The sequence below is a fragment of the Eptesicus fuscus genome, chromosome 3, assembly GCF_027574615.1.
Source record: "Eptesicus fuscus isolate TK198812 chromosome 3, DD_ASM_mEF_20220401, whole genome shotgun sequence".
Lineage (NCBI taxonomy): Eukaryota > Metazoa > Chordata > Mammalia > Chiroptera > Vespertilionidae > Eptesicus > Eptesicus fuscus.
The window spans coordinates 45,414,679-45,433,576 of NC_072475.1; the positions used below are offsets into that span (position 1 = coordinate 45,414,679).

General features: G+C 43.2%; 1 protein-coding gene across 2 annotated transcripts in view; it reads left to right on the forward strand.

The window, feature by feature from the left end:
• Positions 1–18,898, forward strand: part of ST6GAL1 (ST6 beta-galactoside alpha-2,6-sialyltransferase 1) — a 129,024-nt gene that overhangs the window by 81,071 nt on the left and 29,055 nt on the right. Inside the window, exons 3-4 of one of the 2 annotated variants that reach the window (XM_054713820.1) lie at positions 4,106–4,239; positions 7,818–8,472. In XM_054713820.1, coding sequence (XP_054569795.1) covers positions 7,869–8,472 — 604 coding nt within the window. In that variant the 5' untranslated portion in view covers positions 4,106–4,239; positions 7,818–7,868. The remainder of the gene's footprint in view (positions 1–4,105; positions 4,240–7,817; positions 8,473–18,898) is intronic. The other variant, XM_054713821.1, reaches the window with a different exon arrangement.

Here is an 18,898-nt window from a genome sequence, read left to right on the forward strand (position 1 = left end):
GTAACTTGCCCAAGGTCATATAATGGTGAGAGGCAAGAGTGTGGACTCTTGGTCAGATCAGTCTAATTCTATGGCTCTTACTCAACCCCTAAGCCATAGTTAGTGCTTAGCACTTGGTAGCTATTATTATCATGGTTACTAAAGTTTCTCACCCCGTGAGTTGAGGATTCTGTTATCACTTCTGCAGCTGGTTGAAGATCACCCCTACTATCTCATGAGCAGCAGTGACTATTTTTGGAAGGCCCTCATTACCTACAATAGATTTAGATTGACAGTTGCACTACTTTTGTATCAACTGGTTGATTTTTGGAAATAAAGAGTGGGGAGTGATTCTTATCTTCTCAGAGGGCAAGTTGTTCCAAGCAGATGCAGTTGATGTGAGGGAGAAAGATCTGGGTTTTCTGTACTCCTCTGATGTCTGTGCACTGAACCCAGACAAAAGTCTCATGCCCCAGCAGCTCACACCTTGAGGGGATGGCAGCGAACCAGTATTCACTGGCAAGAGGCATCATCCAAAGGGCAGGTGACTGCCCCAGTGTTCCCTGGGAGGCTGCTGAGAAAGAATCTTTTCTATTAATGATGCCTGAGGAAACAGAACTCTTAAGAGCTGGCAACTTTCTCTCCCTCCCTCCCACCATTCATTCATTCATTCATTCATTCATTCACTCAACAAATTGTTATTAAATGTCTACTATGTGCCAAGCACTCATTTGGGCACTGAAGATAGTAGTGAAGAAAGCTGATGAAGTTTCTGCTTATGGAATTACCTTTTTTTGTAGGAGGAGACAAAGGTAACCAAATAATAATGTGAATACATTCATCATTACAAACTCCCATGCCACAAAGGAAATTTACATGACACAAAAAGAAGGATAATGATCAGAAATATTTACTGATTCTGCCAGGAGGCTGCCAAGGAGTCAGTTCTCTGAATTCATAAGGAAAACCCCTGAAATTTTTGACAAAGAACAGAATGGCACCTCTAATTTTTGCCCTGTGAGTCATTCTTAGGGCCTGCCTGCCTGTTCCCTGGTTATGAAAAGCTGAAATTCCCCCAGCTTAAACCCCAGGCTTCCAGGAAGGATTTCCTTCTACTTCATGGGATGAAGCCAGTTTGTGGCCACCACAGCTTCCTCTTAGTTCTGTTAATGCTGCATCTCCCAGCACAAGTTTCAAGGCCATTTCAATATTGTTTATCAAGTTGATGCACAAAGTTGAAGTGTATTTTCAATATTTTTTCTTTAGTTTTACTTTAATTACTCAATAGTTTTACTTTAATTACTCAAATAACATAATAAGAATAAAGGAAGTCAAACTGAAAGATGAGAATTTATCTCTTGTCAGTTTACTCATCAACAGTTGCCTGGTCTCAACCATGTACATTTTTTCTAGGTATTTGGATGTGCATAACTTATTCATAATGGTAACATTTTCTGTTTCATTTTCTTTGTTATAATATTTAAGCATTTTCTTTCTCATTGGTACTTAAATTCATACAAAATTATACACACACACATACATATTCTATAACTAGAGGCTTGATGCACGGATTTGTGCAAGGGTGGAGTCCCTTGGCCTGGCCAGCTATTTGGGCCAATCAGGGCCATCTCGCCTAGTCCTGATGAGGGTCGATTGGGGCTGGCTGGGAGAGGGACTGCAAGAGGTTGTCTGTGGGAGAGCACTGACTACTAAGGGGCAGCTCCTGCATTGAGCATCTGCCCCTTGGTGGTCAGTGCGCATCATAGCAACCAGTTAACTGGTGGTTCTGTGGTTCAGTTGCTTAGGCTTTTATATGTAGACTAGAGGCCCAGTGCACGAAATTCATGCATGGTGGGGGGTGGAGGGTCCCCTCAGCCCAGCCTGCACCCTCTCCAAGCAGGAACCCTCAGGGGATGTCTGACTGCTGGTTTAGGCCCGATCACCAGCAGTCGGACATTCCTCTCACAATCCTGGATCACTGGCTCCTAATGGCTCACCTGCCTGTCTGCCTGATAGCCCCTAACTGCCCCCCCCCCCTCGCCAGCCTGATCACCTCACTCAGCCTGCTGTTCGGTTGTTTGGTCATCCCTTACTGCCCCCCCGCTGACCTGGTCACCCCATGCAGCCTGCTGTTCAGTCATTTGGTCATCTCTCACTAACCCCCTGCTGGCTTGGTCGCCTCTAACTGCCCCTTCTGCCTGCCTGGTTGCCCCTAACCGCCCTCCTTTCTGGCCTGATCACCCCCAACTACCCCCCCCCCCTACTGGCCTGGTCACTCCTCACTGCTCGCCCCCCCACCAGCCTGGTTGCCCCCAACTGCCCCCCTCTGGCTTGGTAACCCCACACAGCCTGCTGTTTGGTCATTTGGTCACCCCTCACTGCCCCCGCCTGCCAGCCTTGTCACCCCTTGCAGTCTGCTGTTCAGTCGTTTGGTCACCTCTCACTACCCCTGCTGCCAGCCTGGTCGCCCCACACAGCCTGTTTGGTCATCTGTCCAGTTGTTTCGGTCATGATGGTCCCTGGCTTTTTATATATATATGGACTAGAGGATCGATGCATGAAATTCATGCAAGAGTAGGCCTTCCTTCTCCCAGCTGCTGGCACCAGCTTCCCCCTGCACCTGGGACCCGAGCTTCCCTCGCAGCCCCAGCTTTATCTGGAAGGATGTCCGGTCTAATTAGCATATTATGCTTTTATTATTATAGATGGTGGATGTACTATCATTTAATTATTTTCCTATTGCTGGGAGCTTAGTTGCTAACCTTAGATTTTTCACCACTATAAATAATTTTGAAATTGAAAACTATTTTTTTACATGTTCCTATTGCCTTATAAAACTCATTCTTTATGCCATTAATCCTCTTTCAGTCCTCAACACACTGAAAATTAGGAAGGAAATGATTTCATGTGAAGAAACCAAAATGTATAATCTTTTTCTTTGAATTATTTATTCAGTTTTATTTCCTAGAAGTATGACAATAGTCACAAGCTCTTAATTCTATGGCCTGATTACTTTCTAAAAAGGTTAAATTCATTTCTACTACTTCTTTGAAATATTCCGATTTCATTACAATCTGTCCAGAAATGAGTATTATTATCATTTTGAAACTGGCTGGCTAATGTACATTCTGTGTATGTTATATATTTTAAATTTACAGTTGCCTCTTCTGGGTTAAGATTAATCATAATTTCATATGCTTGCTAATTGCATTTTCTATTTTGTGATTTGTCTGCCTGCTCATGTTGATTGCCTGTTTGAGAGGGTTTTACTGTATTAACCCTGTGCATACCTTGACTCTTGTTTTCCTTTTTATTACAGTATTTCTCATTGCATAGAAGTTGGGATTTTCATGCAACTGACTCTATTAGACTTTTCCTTGTTATTTTTTCAGATTCCACCAGAAAGAAGAAAGAGCTGACAAATATAAAATTGTTTTTAGCCTTTAAAAATTGTATTTTTATAACATTTTCCTCACTCTAAGAGTAATGCATTTACATTTTAGAAATTTGAAATATACAAAAAATGTGTAAAAAATGAAACCACATTATTCTACCATCCAGGTTTTTGTTTGTTTGTTTGTTTTTTGTCCTTTTTCTTTCTCACATGCACATTTTAAAAATTGTATTTTTCTCTATTTGGATAGTATATGATATACTGCTTATGACCTATTTTTTTATGTTAACATTACATAATTAAACTTTCACATTTCACTAAATATTCTTTGATAATAAACAATTGTTAAAAGTCTGTCTAGAGTTTATTTTGAGATGAACTAAATTCTCTCTCCCCCAAATAGCTATTTATATATCCCTAAACCAATGACTAAACAATCTGTTCTCAGATTTATCTGTGGTGTCTGCTTTACTTTTCTAGCATGTTCTTATCTAATATCAGTCTATTCCTAGGCTGTCTGTGCTGTTCATAGACCCAGGGCACTGCACCTGTAATAGGCTCTTGTCTCTCTTTTTTTCTGAGTCCTCAGGGCTTCCTGGATTGAGCCATAGCCTGGACCAGGGCCTCCAATGGAGACTAGCAGAAGTGCCTGCTATCTTGTTAATTTTTAACCCTGCCCCTGTTGGAAAACAGCTCGAACCGCCCCCCCCCACCTTTTTTTTGTATTTGCAGATGTTTGTTCATCATTCTGAGAAAAATGAGCCTTGGCCTCCAGACCTAATAAAGCACATATCCCTCCCATGAAGAATAGTGCTAGATCCTGAGGACCTGGATCTCCTGCAGCCCCCAGGGATTACCCAGAGCAGGTAAGAAACACCCGGAGGTGTGGGCTCCAGAAGGCAGCAAAAGGGAACATCCCTGAATAAAAAATGGTGTGGCAGAGTGTACTGATAAGGGTCACAGGGTCTCAATGTTCAGCTACAGCTTTGCTGTTTCCTTCATGTGTTTGTTTTTGTTTTATTCAGTGAGGGGTGAAGATAGGTGGTTTGCCTCTATCTATACTCTATAAACACAAGATTTGAAGTTATTCTGTAAATCTACCTGTGTGCCCAATCCTGCATTTGATGCCACGCGTGCAGTGATAGATAGCCGGGCAGGAGGCGGAACCTCAGTTTGGCTGGGATTTTCTTTCTGTTGGTTCAGTGTTGACTTGTTCTCTGTAGGTGATAACATGAGTGTCATTGTATTCTTCTAGAAGTCTGATGGGAGTTGTAAGGATTCATTGATACAGTCCCATCTGTTCAATAATCCTTTTGAGTGCCCCTTTTTTCTAGACACTGTGCTGGGTACTGGGTTTCAGAAATGATCCAGGAAGAGTTTCCCTCTGGCAGAGATCAGTGTGAAAAGCTAGCACTGGATGCCAGAGGACAGAGCAAGAAAGGTGCCAAAAGGGAGGTCTTGAAACTCGAAGTGTCTATGTCGAGAAGCTTCAGCAACTGGTGGACTTGGGATCTCAACAGAGGGTGCTGTTCAAGAGGGCTGGGAGGTGTCAGATGAATTTCTTGAGGCCATGATAGGGCACAGATCCTAAAGGCTGAGGCTGTCTTAAAGTTGCAGGTCTGTGTTGTACCTAAAGGCTAAGGCTGTCTTAAAGTTGCAGGTCTGTGTTGTGCCTGGCTGTGTGGCTGAATGCCTCTTTCTCGGGAAACTCAACTTTGGAGAGTAGGTGCTGGCAGGAAGCTGACCACTAGCCCTTTCTGAGTCTCCACTCTCCATACGGTGAATCAGGGCCCGCCTCCCTACCTTGTGTTTCATTTCACTCATCCACAGAAAAGTTAATTCCCAACTCCACTATTTCCAAATCACTCATGCCACATTGAAAATAATTTACATTTTAAAAAAATCTCAGTTTCTTCAGCTGTGCTAATAAAAATTTCCCTCCTTATCTCACAGGGCTATCCTGGGTCTCATAAGTATAACTACTTATGAGAAAGGGCTGCCTGAGTGGTAAACTGTGCACACAGGTAATGACTGCTGAGGTGCTGATGCTAAGGGTGGTTTCCTGTGATTGTCTGGCAGATTGAGCTGTCTCGCTAGTGACCCTGTTTGGTCAACACTGTCTTTTCACTGTCCTTTATCACAAACTTGAGGCCCAATGCACAAAATTCGTGCAAGAGTAGGCCTTCCCCCAGCTGCCAGCACCGGCTTCCCTCTGGGACCTGGGCTTCCCTCCAGCCACCAGCAGGCATCCGGGACCCAGGCTTCTCTCGTAGCCCCAGCTTCGTCTGGAAGGTCGTCCAGTGTAATTAGCATATTATACTTTTATTATTATAGATGCCTGTCCTTTTAGTGCAAATAAATGTTTAGAATCAGAGACACCTGGGTTGGAATCCCGGTTCAAGCACTGATTAGTTATTGACTTTGGGGAAGCCCTCTGCTAAGCTTCAGTTTCTTCATTTCCTCAAATGGGGTATTTAATATCTACCCAACCTTTTTTTGGCCATGTCCCACCTAAGCATCTCTAAAATCCTGATGCCCCCTCCCTGTGATATATAATTCTTATTATTTAAAATGTTAACCCCTATTCACTTGGAGGAAGCCTAAAAGGCCATTAACTTGGCCTAAACAAGCTTCCAAAGAACATGGCATCCATGAAAGAGAAAAATAAAAGAACAAAAGGACAATTGAAGTACTAAGGAAGAAATCATTAAGAAAATTGTTAAAATAATAATAATAATATGAAGTGATATGAAAAAATAGCAAACAAAGTTTCAAAACATAATAGAGAACTGAAATGCATAAATATGTCACAATATATATTTATATACTGTATATGAGGCCCCTACAACCATAAGAAATGCAAAAAATTCACTGTTAATAACTCATTCTCAAATTGCCCCCCTTAAGAATCGAATTGCCCCCTGTGGGGCATGTGCCCCACATTGGGAACTACTGATATACCCCATCGTGTTATGATAAAAATTAAATGAGAGATTGCAGGCACTTCTTAAATGCTACTTTCCCTTCTCTGGTTCTTCAGCTGTCAAAGTCATGTGATTGGCTGTGTTGGGGTCTGAGGAAATTGAGTTTCTTAGTTTTCTGATAATGTGACAAGCCCTCTCCATCATTTCTTGATTTCAAGTTTGAATTCTCTCTCTTTGTAGGGAAGGGACTGTAGATCTGTAGAGGGTTAGCCAAAGCCTGGGGGTGATTCCTTACGCTCATTATGGTAAATAAGCCCATTTAGTTAGGAATGAGTTTAATGTTTTTCAAAAGATACAGACATTGTTTGAGGTCAAAGTGCTTTCATCTTCTATTCAGTTACACAATAAATTCTGGGTAAGCAAAGTAGTTCTTTACCCAGATATAAAAGGGACTATTCAGGCTCTATTTTCTTAGTGAAATCAATTTCCCAGAACTTTCAACAATTCTGTACAGGAAGCAGTAAAGAGGACATGGATTGTGGAATCAAGTCCACTTGGATTTGGATCTTACTCAGCTTTGTGATCCTAGGCACCACTCTTAACCTCTCAGAGCCTCAGATGGCTAATCTGTAAAATGGAGATGAGAATACTGTGGCTAGTGATGGTCAGGGCCTCTGCACAGCTCAGGGGATGTCTTCCTATTAGACTGTCATATATATATATATATTCCTTTCTGGAGTTGTATATCACAGTGGCCCTGGTTTATGGTGACTTTAAATAAAATAACATCTTGTGTGTTTAATTAATCTTTATGTGCTTCATTTCCTGAATTGGTCACTTATCTGCTATCTTACCAAGATTTCCTATCCTTTACCATGAGGTCAGCCAGCTTCCCAACACTTGATAGCACTCTCACAAGGCACTCCATAAAACTGAGTGTTCTATTGTGAAGCTAACCCTAGCTCTTCTTCTCACTCAGGAGTCCAACACCACTTAGATGCATCACAAAGCTAAGGCACTGTCTGTGGTGAGAGATCTCTTTCTGGTAATTTTAGGATTCTGAGCCCCTGAGGATTTTAGAGAATTTGGGTTGTTGTGATTTAGACCAGTTAGCCTGCTCTTCCTTTTCTTCTAGTTTTTCAAGCATGCAGGCCTTTATCTAACAGGTAGTGTAATGCCCTAGGAACCTAATGATTCCTGAGATGTGATCCCTGACCTCAGGAAGTGCAGAGTGCAGTTGAGGAGCTAGACCAAGACAAGAGGAAACTAAGATTCAGAGTGTAAAAAGAAATCACAGAGAACACAAACAGGAAGGGAGTGTCTGAGGACTGTTCTCTACATTTGAAAACCAAACTGAGAGGGATTTTTTTTCTTTTTTGACAGCTGCAGACCTGGTGGAATTCAAATTTTGTCACTCTAAATCCATTGCTCGGCCTGTCACCCTGCCTCTTGCCAGTGATACTTGTAGATTTTCTTTACTTCATTTTTTTTTTTTTTTTGGCCTTGTCTTACTTTTTTAGGGTTGTTTTCCTGCTCAGAACAGAGTGGCTCCCTTGAATGTATACTTCATTATGATTCACACCAACTTGAAGAAAAAATTCAGCTGCTGTGTGCTGGTCTTTCTACTGTTTGCAGTCATCTGTATGTGGAAGGAGAAGAAGAAAGGGAGTTACGATGATTCCCTTAAATTGAAAACCAAGGAATTCCCGATGAGGGGTCTGGAAAAACTTGCCATGTGGTCTGGTTCCCAGCCTGCACTTTCAAGCAAAACCCAGGACCCCCACAGGGGCAGCCAGGCCCTTGGCAGTCCTAGGAATCCAGTCAAGACCAAGCTAGAGACCGTCTTTCAGGTGTGGAACAAAGACAGCTCTTCCAAAAACATTATCCCCAGGCTGCGGAAGATCTGGAGGAATTATCTGAACATGAACAAGTACAATGTGTCCTACAAGGGACCAGGGCCTGGTGTCAAGCTCAGCGCAGAGGCCCTGCGCTGCCACCTTCGGGACCAAGTGAACGTATCCATGGTAGAGGCCACAGATTTTCCCTTCAATACTTCTGAATGGGAGGGTTTCCTGCCCAAGGAGAACATTAGGACCAAGGCTGGGCCATGGGGCAGGTGTGCTGTCGTCTCATCAGCGGGATCTCTGAAGTCCTCTCAACTGGGCAAAGAAATAGGTGGGTTCTTTGGTGTTAAGATTGTTATGTGAAGATGAGATTGTTACCTCATTTGGAGTAGCTGGGCACAGACAAGACTGGAGACTGTGGTAAGTCTCTGTGGACTAGCAGAACAGGCCCAGGTCAGTTTTTTTTAATTACCGGTGAGCCAGAGGTGCCTCAGGGGCAGTTAAAAGGATGGGGATCCAGTCACCTGCATCTTTATCAATTAGAATAGCTTTGTTTTTATCTGTTTTAAATATTGGTGTTCTGAAAATTTTATTTGAAAAGAGAGTACTACTGATACAAAGAAGCAAAATGTTATAATTGACATTTAAAAATAATTGAATGACAGATCTCTACTTTATCTTTAGGTTTTGAAATGTGTAGGTTGTCTCTTTTGGCTCTAACTACCTGAGTAATTTTAAGCTTTTCTGTTTGAAAAGAATAAATTAGAGCAGGAATTATTATTTTTCCTAGTACCTGCCTGTCACCAAGCATGGTTATTATAGCATTATTGACTATATTCCCTATGATGTACTTTACATCCCCTTGTTTATTTTGTAACTACCAATTTTCACTTCCTAATACCCTCATCTTTTTTACCTAGTTCCCTAATCTCATCTCATCTGGAAACCCTCAGTTTGTTCTCTGTATCTATGAGTCTGTTTCTGTTTTGTTTGTTTGTTTATTTTGTTCTTTAGATTTCACATATAACTAAAATCATATAGTATCTGTCTTCCTCTGTCTGATTTCACTTAGCATAACACCCTCTAGGTTGATCCATATTGTCACAAATGCTAAGATTTCATTTTTTTAATGACCAAGTAATATTCCATTGTATATATGTACCACATCTTCTTTATCCATCATCTGCTTTCATATCTTGGCTACTGTAAGTAATGCTGCAATGAATGTAGCAGTGCATATATCTTTTCACATTAGTATTTTGATTTTCTTCATGTAAATACCCGGAAGTAGAATTGCTGAGTCGTTTTTAATTTTATAAGGACGCTCCATACTGTTTTTCATAGTGGCTGCACCAATTTGCAGTCTCACCAACAGTGCATAAGGGTCCCCTTTTCTCCACATCTTTGTCAACACTTACTCTTTGTTGATTTATTGATTGACATTCTGACAGGTGTGAGATGATATCTCCTGGTTTTAATTTGTATTTCTCTGATGATTATTGATGTTGAGCATCTTTTCATATATCTATTGATCATCTGTATGTTCTCTTTGGAGAAATGTCTATTCAGGTCCTCTGCCCATTTTCTAATTGGATTGGTTTTGTTTGTTTGTTTGTTTATTTGTTTTTGGTGTTATGTATTTTGGATATTAAACCCTTATTGGATGGATCATTTACAAATATCTTCCCCCAATCGATAGGTGTCTGTGATTTTTTTATGGTTTCCTTTACTGTGCAAAAATTTTTTAGTTTGATGTAGATCCATTTGCTTATGTTTTCTTTTGTTTCCCTTGCCTGAGGAGATATATAAAAAATATTTGAAGAACAAAGTCAGAGAGTTTACTGTTCATGTTTTCTTCTAGGAGTTTTAAGGTTTCAAGTCTTACATTTAGGTCTTTAATTCATTTTGAGTTTACTCTTGTCCTACCTTATAATAGAGAAATATGCAAATTGACCGCACCTCCGCTATGCCCATGATTGGGCCTGCGAGAGGCTGGGGGCGGGACTCCGGGTGGCCTTTCCGGCCGTTGAGAAGAGCAAGATGGCGGCGCCCAATCCTCTTAGTTCCGGGGTGTGTGGCGGCAATCGCCACCCGGATGGTCGTGTCCGGTCCAAGCCAGGCGCTGCCGGGGGTCCGAGCCAGGCGATCGCCACCCGGGGGGGCGTGTCCGGTCCAAGCCAGGCACTGCAGGGGGTCCGGAGCCAGGCGATCGCCACGCTGAGGGGGCGTGCCCGGTGCGAGCCAGGCGCTGCCGGGGGTCTGGGGCATCGATCGCCACCCTGGGGGGCGTGTCCGGTCCGAGCCAGGCGCTGCCGGGGGTCTGAGCAAGGCGATCGCCACCCGGGGGAGCCTGTCCGGTCCGAGCCAGGCGCTGCCGAGGGTCCCCAGCGGCGATCGCCACCCTGGGGGGCGTGTCCGGTCCGAGCCTGGCGCTGCCGGGGTCCGAGCCAGGCGATTGCCACCCGGGGGGGCGTGTCCGGTCCGAGCCAGGCGCTGCCGGGGGTCCCCAGCAGCGATCGCCACCCGGGGGGGCGTGTCCGGTCCGAGCCAGGCGCTGCCGGGGGTCTGGGGTGGCCATCGCCACCCGCGGGGGCAGCCCGCGGGGGCGTGTGCGGTCCCAGCCAGGCGCCTCTGGGGGTCCGGAGCCAGGCGATCGCCACCCTGCGGGGGTGTGTGCAGTCCGAGCCAGGCACATACGGAGGTCCAGAGCCAGGCGATGGCCACCCTGCGGGGGCGTGTGCGTTCGGAGCCAGGCAATTGCCACCCTGGGGGGGGGGCATGTGCGGTCCAAGCCAGGCGCTGCCGGGGGTCCCGGGTGGCCATCGCCACCCTGGGGGGTTGAGTCCGGCCGAGCCAGGCGCTCCGGGGGGATCCGGGGCCCATCGCCACCCTGGGTGGGGCGTGGCAGGACTCGCCCAGCCCCTCCCAGGGTCCCTGGGAACATTGCAGGCATGTGGTTGCTGAGACCCAGACCAGGCCTCTGGCCACAGATTCATAGCTTTGCGGAGACCTAGGGCAGGGATCTGCTTCATCTGCAGAGAGACGGAGGTTCTGCAGTGCCCCCAAGATGTGGGTGGGCCCAGCCAGGGGTCAAGGGGCATGGAAGGACTCCTGGCAGAGGGGCAAGGACCCTCACCCCTGAGGCGGGGGTTGAGGGATGGAGCCACCTCAGTGAAGGGGTGCTGCTCTGCAGGGTACTGGACTGACTGACGTGATTCAGAGAAGCTCCCAGTGCTAATGGGCCTCGCTCAGGCGGCCTTCACACTTCAGAGGCAGTGACTACTGCTCCTGCCTTCACCCAAAAGCAAGCTCGCTACACCCTGCCCCATAGCAGAGCATGCCTAGGCAGTGAGAGGGAAGCCTTCCACCTGCTTCGGAGAAGGGGGGGCAGTAAAGAATGGGGGGAGAGGAAAGAATGTGGAGCATCCGCAATGAAGAGGTGCTTGAGAAAGAGGCTGGGAAGCCTGACTGGAAGGTTTGTTCTGTTTGCTGGGCCGCTGCCCCTTAGGAAGCGCAAAGAGCATGGCTCTGAGGGCTTCCTGTGTGCTCTGAGGGCTTCCTGAGTCAAGTTCCACAGCCAACTGGAATTGGCCTCAGTTTCCTGGTCTGTAAAATGGATGAAGTGTGTCCCAGTGCCTTCACTGATCTTTGATGGCCAATTGAGATACTATATAAAGAAAATGAGGGAAGAAGTGAGAAAGAAAAGTAAGGACAAAAAAACACAAAAGAAAGATTGAAAGAAACCTGTAAACCCATTGTCACTTAAATAGGGAATATAGTCAGTAGTGTTGTAATGATGGTATGATGCCAGGTGGGTACTAGAAATATCGGGGAACACTTTGTAAAGTATATGATTGTCTAACCACTATTCTGTAACTAATATAAAACCTGAAACCAATACAAAATAATGTTGAATATAAAGAAATGAAAATTGGAGTGAAATTTTTATAAATTTCAAAGTTTAAATAAAAGCTGTAAAGGAAGGAAGGGGAGAATAAAAAGTGTTTTTCATTTTGCCACTTCATTAAAAAGACAGTTGTCTTTATGTGATGCTTTTATACTTTTCTAAGTCATTATCTCATTTTAATTTCCGGGCAACTTAAAGACAAGATAAGTATTCCCTCCACTATTCAAAGAAAGGAAATCTTGGTGTCTGGTCCTAATGATTCAATCGTCAAGCCCTTATTGTAAAGCATGGTTAGTAAAATTTTCTGTGCAGGGTCTTATCTATACTAATAAAAGCCTTGGTGGTGATCAGGCCAGCAGGGGAGGGTATTTGGGGGCAATCAGGCCCGCAGAGGAGCAGTTAGGGGTCAATCAGGCCAGCAAGGAAGCAGTTAGGGGGCAATCAGGCAGGTAGGTGAGCGGTTAGGAGCCAGCAGTCCCGGATTGTGAGAAGAATGTCCAACTGCAGGATTAGGCCCGATTAATCCTGCAGTTGGACATCCCCCGAGGGGTCCCATATTAGAGAGGGTGCAAGCTGGGCTGAGGGACACCCTCCCCAGTGCACGAATTTCGTGCACCGGGCCTCTAGTATATATGGTATAAGAAGGTGGCCTTGTTTTATTTTTTGCATGTATTTGTCCAGTTTTCCCAACACCATTTATTGAATAGACTGTCTTTACCCCATTGTATATTTTTGCTTCCTTTGTCATAGATTAATTGACCATATAGGTATGGGTTCATTTCTGGGCACTCTATTCTATTCTGTTGATCAATGTGTCTGTTTTTATTCCAGTATCATGACATTTTGATTGCTATAGCCTTGAAAATGTAGTTTGATATCAGGTAGTGTAATACTTGTTCTTCTTTCTCAAGATTGCTGTAGCTATTCAGGGCCTTTTGTGGTTCCATATAAATTTTATAATTATTTGTTCTAGTTCTGTGAAAAATACCATTGGCATTTAAATATATAGATATATTTGATTTTTTACAGAGAGGAAGGGAGAGGGATAGAGAGTTAGAAACATCGATGAGAGAGAAACGTCGATCAGCTGCCTCCTACACACCCCCTACTGGGGATGTGCCAGCAACCAAGGTACATGCCCTTGACCAGAATCAAACCTGGAACCCTTCAGTCTGCAGGCCGACGCTTTATCCACTGAGCCAAACCGGTTAGGGCACCATTGACATTTTGTTAGGGATTCCATTGAATCTATGGATTGCTTTATGATAATTCATTATTGGTGTATAAAAATGCAATCGATTTCTGAATACTTATATTGTACCTTGCTACTTTACTGAATTCATTGATCAGTTTCAATAGTTTTTTAGTAGAATCTTTAGGCTTCTCTTTATATAGTTCTATGTCATCTGCAAATAATGATAGGAATTTTAAATTCCAGTACTGTGGACTACCTTCAGGGGGTTTATGAATCCCTAAAATGCTTGCAAATATATCTGTGGATAAGGTATGTATAGTGTGTGTGTAAGTCAATCTGTGCATTTTCTAGGAAAAAAGTCCATAGCTTTCAGTTGCTTCTCAGAGTGGTATGCAATCCCCAAAAAATATGAAAATAACTGGTTGGAATATATAAATTTGCTTTTCTTGAAATCCTTCATATTTAATAAAGATAGAAAGTCTACCATCCTTGTAAATGTATAAAATACAGAGCTACAGGTTTATTCAAGACTTTGTAGTACCCTTATTTTGAGAGAATGTGTTTTCCATTATTGTGAAATGAATCAGGCTAAAGAAAACAAGCACAGGAAGTGTTGCTCTCTTTCAGCCTCTGGAAGGTACTGGAGCAGGTGAGGTCATATGTCTCCTTTTTTATTTCTTGCATATGACTGCCAGGAAAAATGGTCTGAAACCAAGCACAGGTTCTCAAAACGAAGAAAAGTAGACCCAAATTGGATTCTCTAGAGCAGAAAGAAGTGATGAGGTCACATTTTGTACCTCCCCAAATAGGCAGCACTTACTAATAAAAGCTGCCAAGATAACCAGCCCCACCTCGACTTTTGCTTTTTTGGTTTCTTTTGGACTGCATTCTCTAGAAACTACATGTGATTGGTTTTTGTTCATCAATAATGGAACTCAATCACTTTCTTTCGTCCCCATTTTTGCTCTATCATGGTAATATTTAGAACATTCCAGGTGTTAGTTGATCCTCTTCTTCATGGCAAGTCATCAATGTCAGCCTGGCTGGGATTGTTTTGAAGTTTAAGGCAGAGTCTGATAATGTTTAGGAATCGGAACTGTGCTATTTATTTTTATGCACTCATAAAAGTTTGGAGTGATTTAATGTTGATTAAAATAATCTGTTTCTATAGCCTGTAGTTATAATTTTAAATATGTATTACATGCCAGCACTTTGATCCTGAGACATAAAAAAAATTGCATGGTAGTCTTTAAATGTTCTGCCTTCTAAAGATATATCCTCTGGGCATTTAGTTTTTTAAGGAGTTCATTCATTTTTTTTTTTTTAAATTCATTCATGGATTTATCTACAATACTAAATAGGAACATAGACTATAAAGAGAAAAGGGAAAGGAAAGGCCTTTTGTTGAAGGCCTGTGAGTACCAGGCAGCATGCCAGGCCCAAAGCCTTTCCGCTATTCTTGGGATTTGCCTAGCTTATTCCTAATTAATGAACATATCAGATGGTTTCAAATGACTTGCTCTTACAAATAGTACTGCTGACACGGTTTTGGAGTAGATAACATGTAACTACGCCTGCCCTCCCAAGGGGAAATAACCTCAGGAATGAGACTAGAAGACCAAAGTAAGATAAGTTTTATGGCTCTTTTTATTGTCCATTGCAAAATTGTTTACCAGAGGGATTATAATAATGTACTGTGTCTCCAGCAGTCCCACAAACCAGCCAAATGGGGGGCTCAGTCATTTCAGTCATTTTTGATAAGTATACATGTAAAGTATTGTAGATTTGTTTGAATTTTAATTTCAAACAATAGCATATTTTTTAATGTTACAACCAATAAGAGTGATGCTTATTGTGCACCTGCTGTGTATCTAACATGCCTTGCTTGCTCTTTTCATCTTCCCAGCCATCCTGGGAGGTAGGTGTGATTATTGTTCCCATTTTACTGATGGGCTAAAGTGTTGAGGCCTAAAGAGGTAATACAGTTGGTTAGCAGCAGACTGGGACTTGAAACCCAGTCATTGACTCAAAGGCCCTCATACTTAGTCCTTCTGCTCTTGTGCCTCATAGTGACTTTAGCTTTATAATAAACATGGGTATGATGCATCCCTTGTCAGGTTAAGAAAAATCCCTTGATGTTCTTGCTTACTTGCTTTCCTAGAGGAAAAAAAAAAAAAAAAAGAGCATTCAAGCTGAGACAAAAGCAAGAGAAGCAGAGACTCCAGGGGGAAAAGTACAGAGTGTATTAGGGCATAACAGATAATCCTGTTTGGCTGGGATGGGGGTTCTCATGGGCTATAGAGGACTGAGGAATGAGGCCAGGATGATGGCCAGGGCTCATGTCATAATAAGGACTTTGGTTTTCATTTCTTTCTTTCTTTCTTTCTTTTTTTCTTTCTTTCTTTCTTTCTTTCTTTCTTTTTTTTTTTTTTTGTGTGTGTGTGTGTGTGTGTGTGTGTGTGTGTGTGTGTGTGTTCATTTCTAAAGTCATGGAGAGACCTAGAAAGTTTTTGAACAAGTGACAGATGGGATAATGTGCATTTAGAGAGATTTCTCCCTTCTCTGAGTCCCCTTCTCTATGGGCAATGCTGTATCATCTCTCCCTTATCAGAGACTATTGCCACATCCAGGTGAGATAGGTCAGGCCTGTTTGAACAGTGGTAGTGGTAGTGGAAAGAGCAGGTCTGATTTGAGAGGCATCATAAGAGAGAAGACATAGAACTTGGTGTCTAACTAGAAATGACCTAGATTGAGAGACAGGAGCTGGAGTTTCCAGCCTGGGAGCTGGCTATAACACATCATAGGGCAGCATGTTTCTGGTGAGGACAGGTTCTGTCTTGGATGTGCTGAGTCTCAAGTGGATTTCTCTAGGTAGAATCTGTGCAATTGGATATATGCTTTTGAGAAGAGTCAGATTTAGGGGTCATTTGTATTGAGGTGATAGTTGTAGTCCAGGAAAGAGGACTGATGAGAAAACCTAGAAAATAGTTTACATATAAAGGACAGGGCAAGAACAGGACCAGGCCACCCCCTCCCATTCTCTAACCCACCCCCCGCCCCCATCACCCTGAAAAACACCCCAAAGGCCAGTGAGAAGAACTGGAGGAAAACCAGGAATGGAACATGCAATGGAAGGCAGAGGGGTATGGCATTTGGGCAGATGAGTTCTTTGGCAGAGTGAGCCCTTACACTGAGTAGCTCAGAGAGCATGATTATTTATGTCAAGGCTCAGAAAATGTTTTCTGTACATGACCAGAGACAATATATTTTTAGTTTTCAAACCATACAGTATTCTTCACAACTACTTGCCTCTGTTATAGTAATGCAAAAGCAGCCATAGGCAATAGTAAATGAATGAGCCTGACTGGGTTCCAGTAAAACTTTACAGAAACAGAGGTCTGGTCATATTTGGCTGATGGGCCATAGTTGGCCACTGTGACCTACATATCTAATTTCCCTAACCAGAGTCTGAATGCAGTCTTCCACAAATCTTTCTATAATATAAAAGCCTAAGCGACTGTTTGACCGTTCAACCAGTAGCTATGATGTGCACTGACCGTCATGGGGCAGACGCTCAATGCACAGGCATGGAAACATGGAACAGACTGATGAGTCTCAGAGAGAAGGGGGAGGGAGAGGGGGAGGGTGGGAAGAGATTAACCAAAAATCTTTTATGCATGCTAGAGGCCTGGTGCACAGATTCTTGCTCTGTTGGGGTCCCTCAGCCTGGCCTACGGGGATCAGGCCAAATCTGTGCACCAGGCCTCCAACATCCCCCAAGAGGTCCTGGATTGTGAGAGGGCGCACACCAGGCCAAGGGACTCCACCAGTGCATGAATCTGTGCACTGGGCCTCTAGTAGTTATAAAATTCATTAAGCTAATTTGAAAATATAAAAAATGTTTGGTCCAAATTGTAATAAAATTTCTTTTACTACAACTTCCAGCTACTTGGAGTTACTATACCTGAAGGCAGTGAATTTTCATGTATTTATGAATTTATTAATGATCTGATTCTGTTAAATCTTCTAGGCAGTTATGTCCTGTGCATAATATGGTCACCAGCCAAATCCTTGCTCTCTTTGGGTCTTCACACTGCTGTGTCATCTGGTTGAAATGTACTTCTCCGGGCCCTTCTCAGGCCCAGCCAAACTTTGGGTCTCAGCTAGAGGCATTCCCTGAAACATCACCCTATCTGAAGGAGATTTCAAAGGGTTTCTGTTACACAGCTCAGTTTATTTGTGTTATAGTATTAATTACAATTGGTAATTATCTTGAGTACTGGTTGTTGTGCTTCTTTACTGTTTTTCTTCTTGCAGTAGATCACGAGATCTCTGCAGGCAAGGACTTTATCTTTCTTGCTCACAGCCATTGTCTTCAGCACCTAGGACTATGTATTTATTGAAGGAACACAAATTCTCCCTTGTTATGGTGAGCACCAAGGACCTATTCTCAGCCTCCTGTACTCCTTTTGCCCTTCTAAATCCACTCTACTCTTTGTGTCTGACTCTGTGGCCTGGGAAATTGAAATTTGGCACTGTGTCAACTGGGCTTCCTCACACTCTGACTTTTATTTGGGGCTGGACAATATAGGTGCTGGTATGAAACTGAGAAGAAGGTGAGTGAGGTTAGGCTATCTGTCTCCGAGGGTCTCTCGTGGTAGAGTAACCACAGGCTGCTTCTTCCCCTTGACTGAAAGCCTCAGCCCTTTTCAAACAGCCCTCGCTGTCTCTAGGTCCTGCTTTTGCTCTTTCCCCTTCAGGGTCTAGAAATCAGCAGGAAAAAGGAAAGATTGGTTGGGGTATTGATTCTTTTCTTGCTGGCAGGACATTAACAGTAGCTGTATTTTAAAGTCCACAGTTCCCAACAGGTGGCCTACTGCTTCTCTTGCCATATTAGCTGTAGGGTTAGTAATGTTTTCTTGCTGTTGTCAACCCTGGGGTATTGCTCCATTCCTTGCCGATTTCCTTAAACTCTACAACTTTGTAAATAGTCCTTTTATTCAACACTCGATTAGTACTCCATTGAGTAATTCTTTCCTAGTGGGACCCTCAACTTACTCATTTATCACCTGTGAAACAGGAAAGTTGACTAAGTGAAATTTCTGATGGATCTGCATTTCTAGTATCATTACTACTAGTCACCTGTGAAACCAGGGATTGATTTTGACAAAACTTATTGCAATTGGAGTTGTATAAAGATGTATCTCCTGTTCTGTTTGTAGTTCAGTGTGCCTGCTCTGTAAACTGATAAAGAAAGTTTGGACTATGTACCTGTCATGCAACTTTCAAGTGCTTCTGATAAGATTTTGTCCAAGAATGGATGATAGGGTTGTTGTGAAAGAGAGGTCTAGATTCCTGAGGTTTTGCAAGAATGTTAGAATTGAAATTAAGGATGAGGTTTTCATCCCTTAATTCTGTGGGTATTCTTTCAGATCATCTTGTTTTGAGTTACATGCCCACATGTACTCCCTTCCTCCTGATGCCACCTTTGTAGATAAACACCCAAAATAAACCCACATGCAGAGAAATAGAACCATGGAGGACTGGGCTGACCTCCAAATCTGTGCAGATTTCAGTGGTGAACCCAAACTTGCTTGATCAAGAACAGCTGAAATGAACACTCATAGGATCACAGAGGCTTAGGGTTGGGATGAA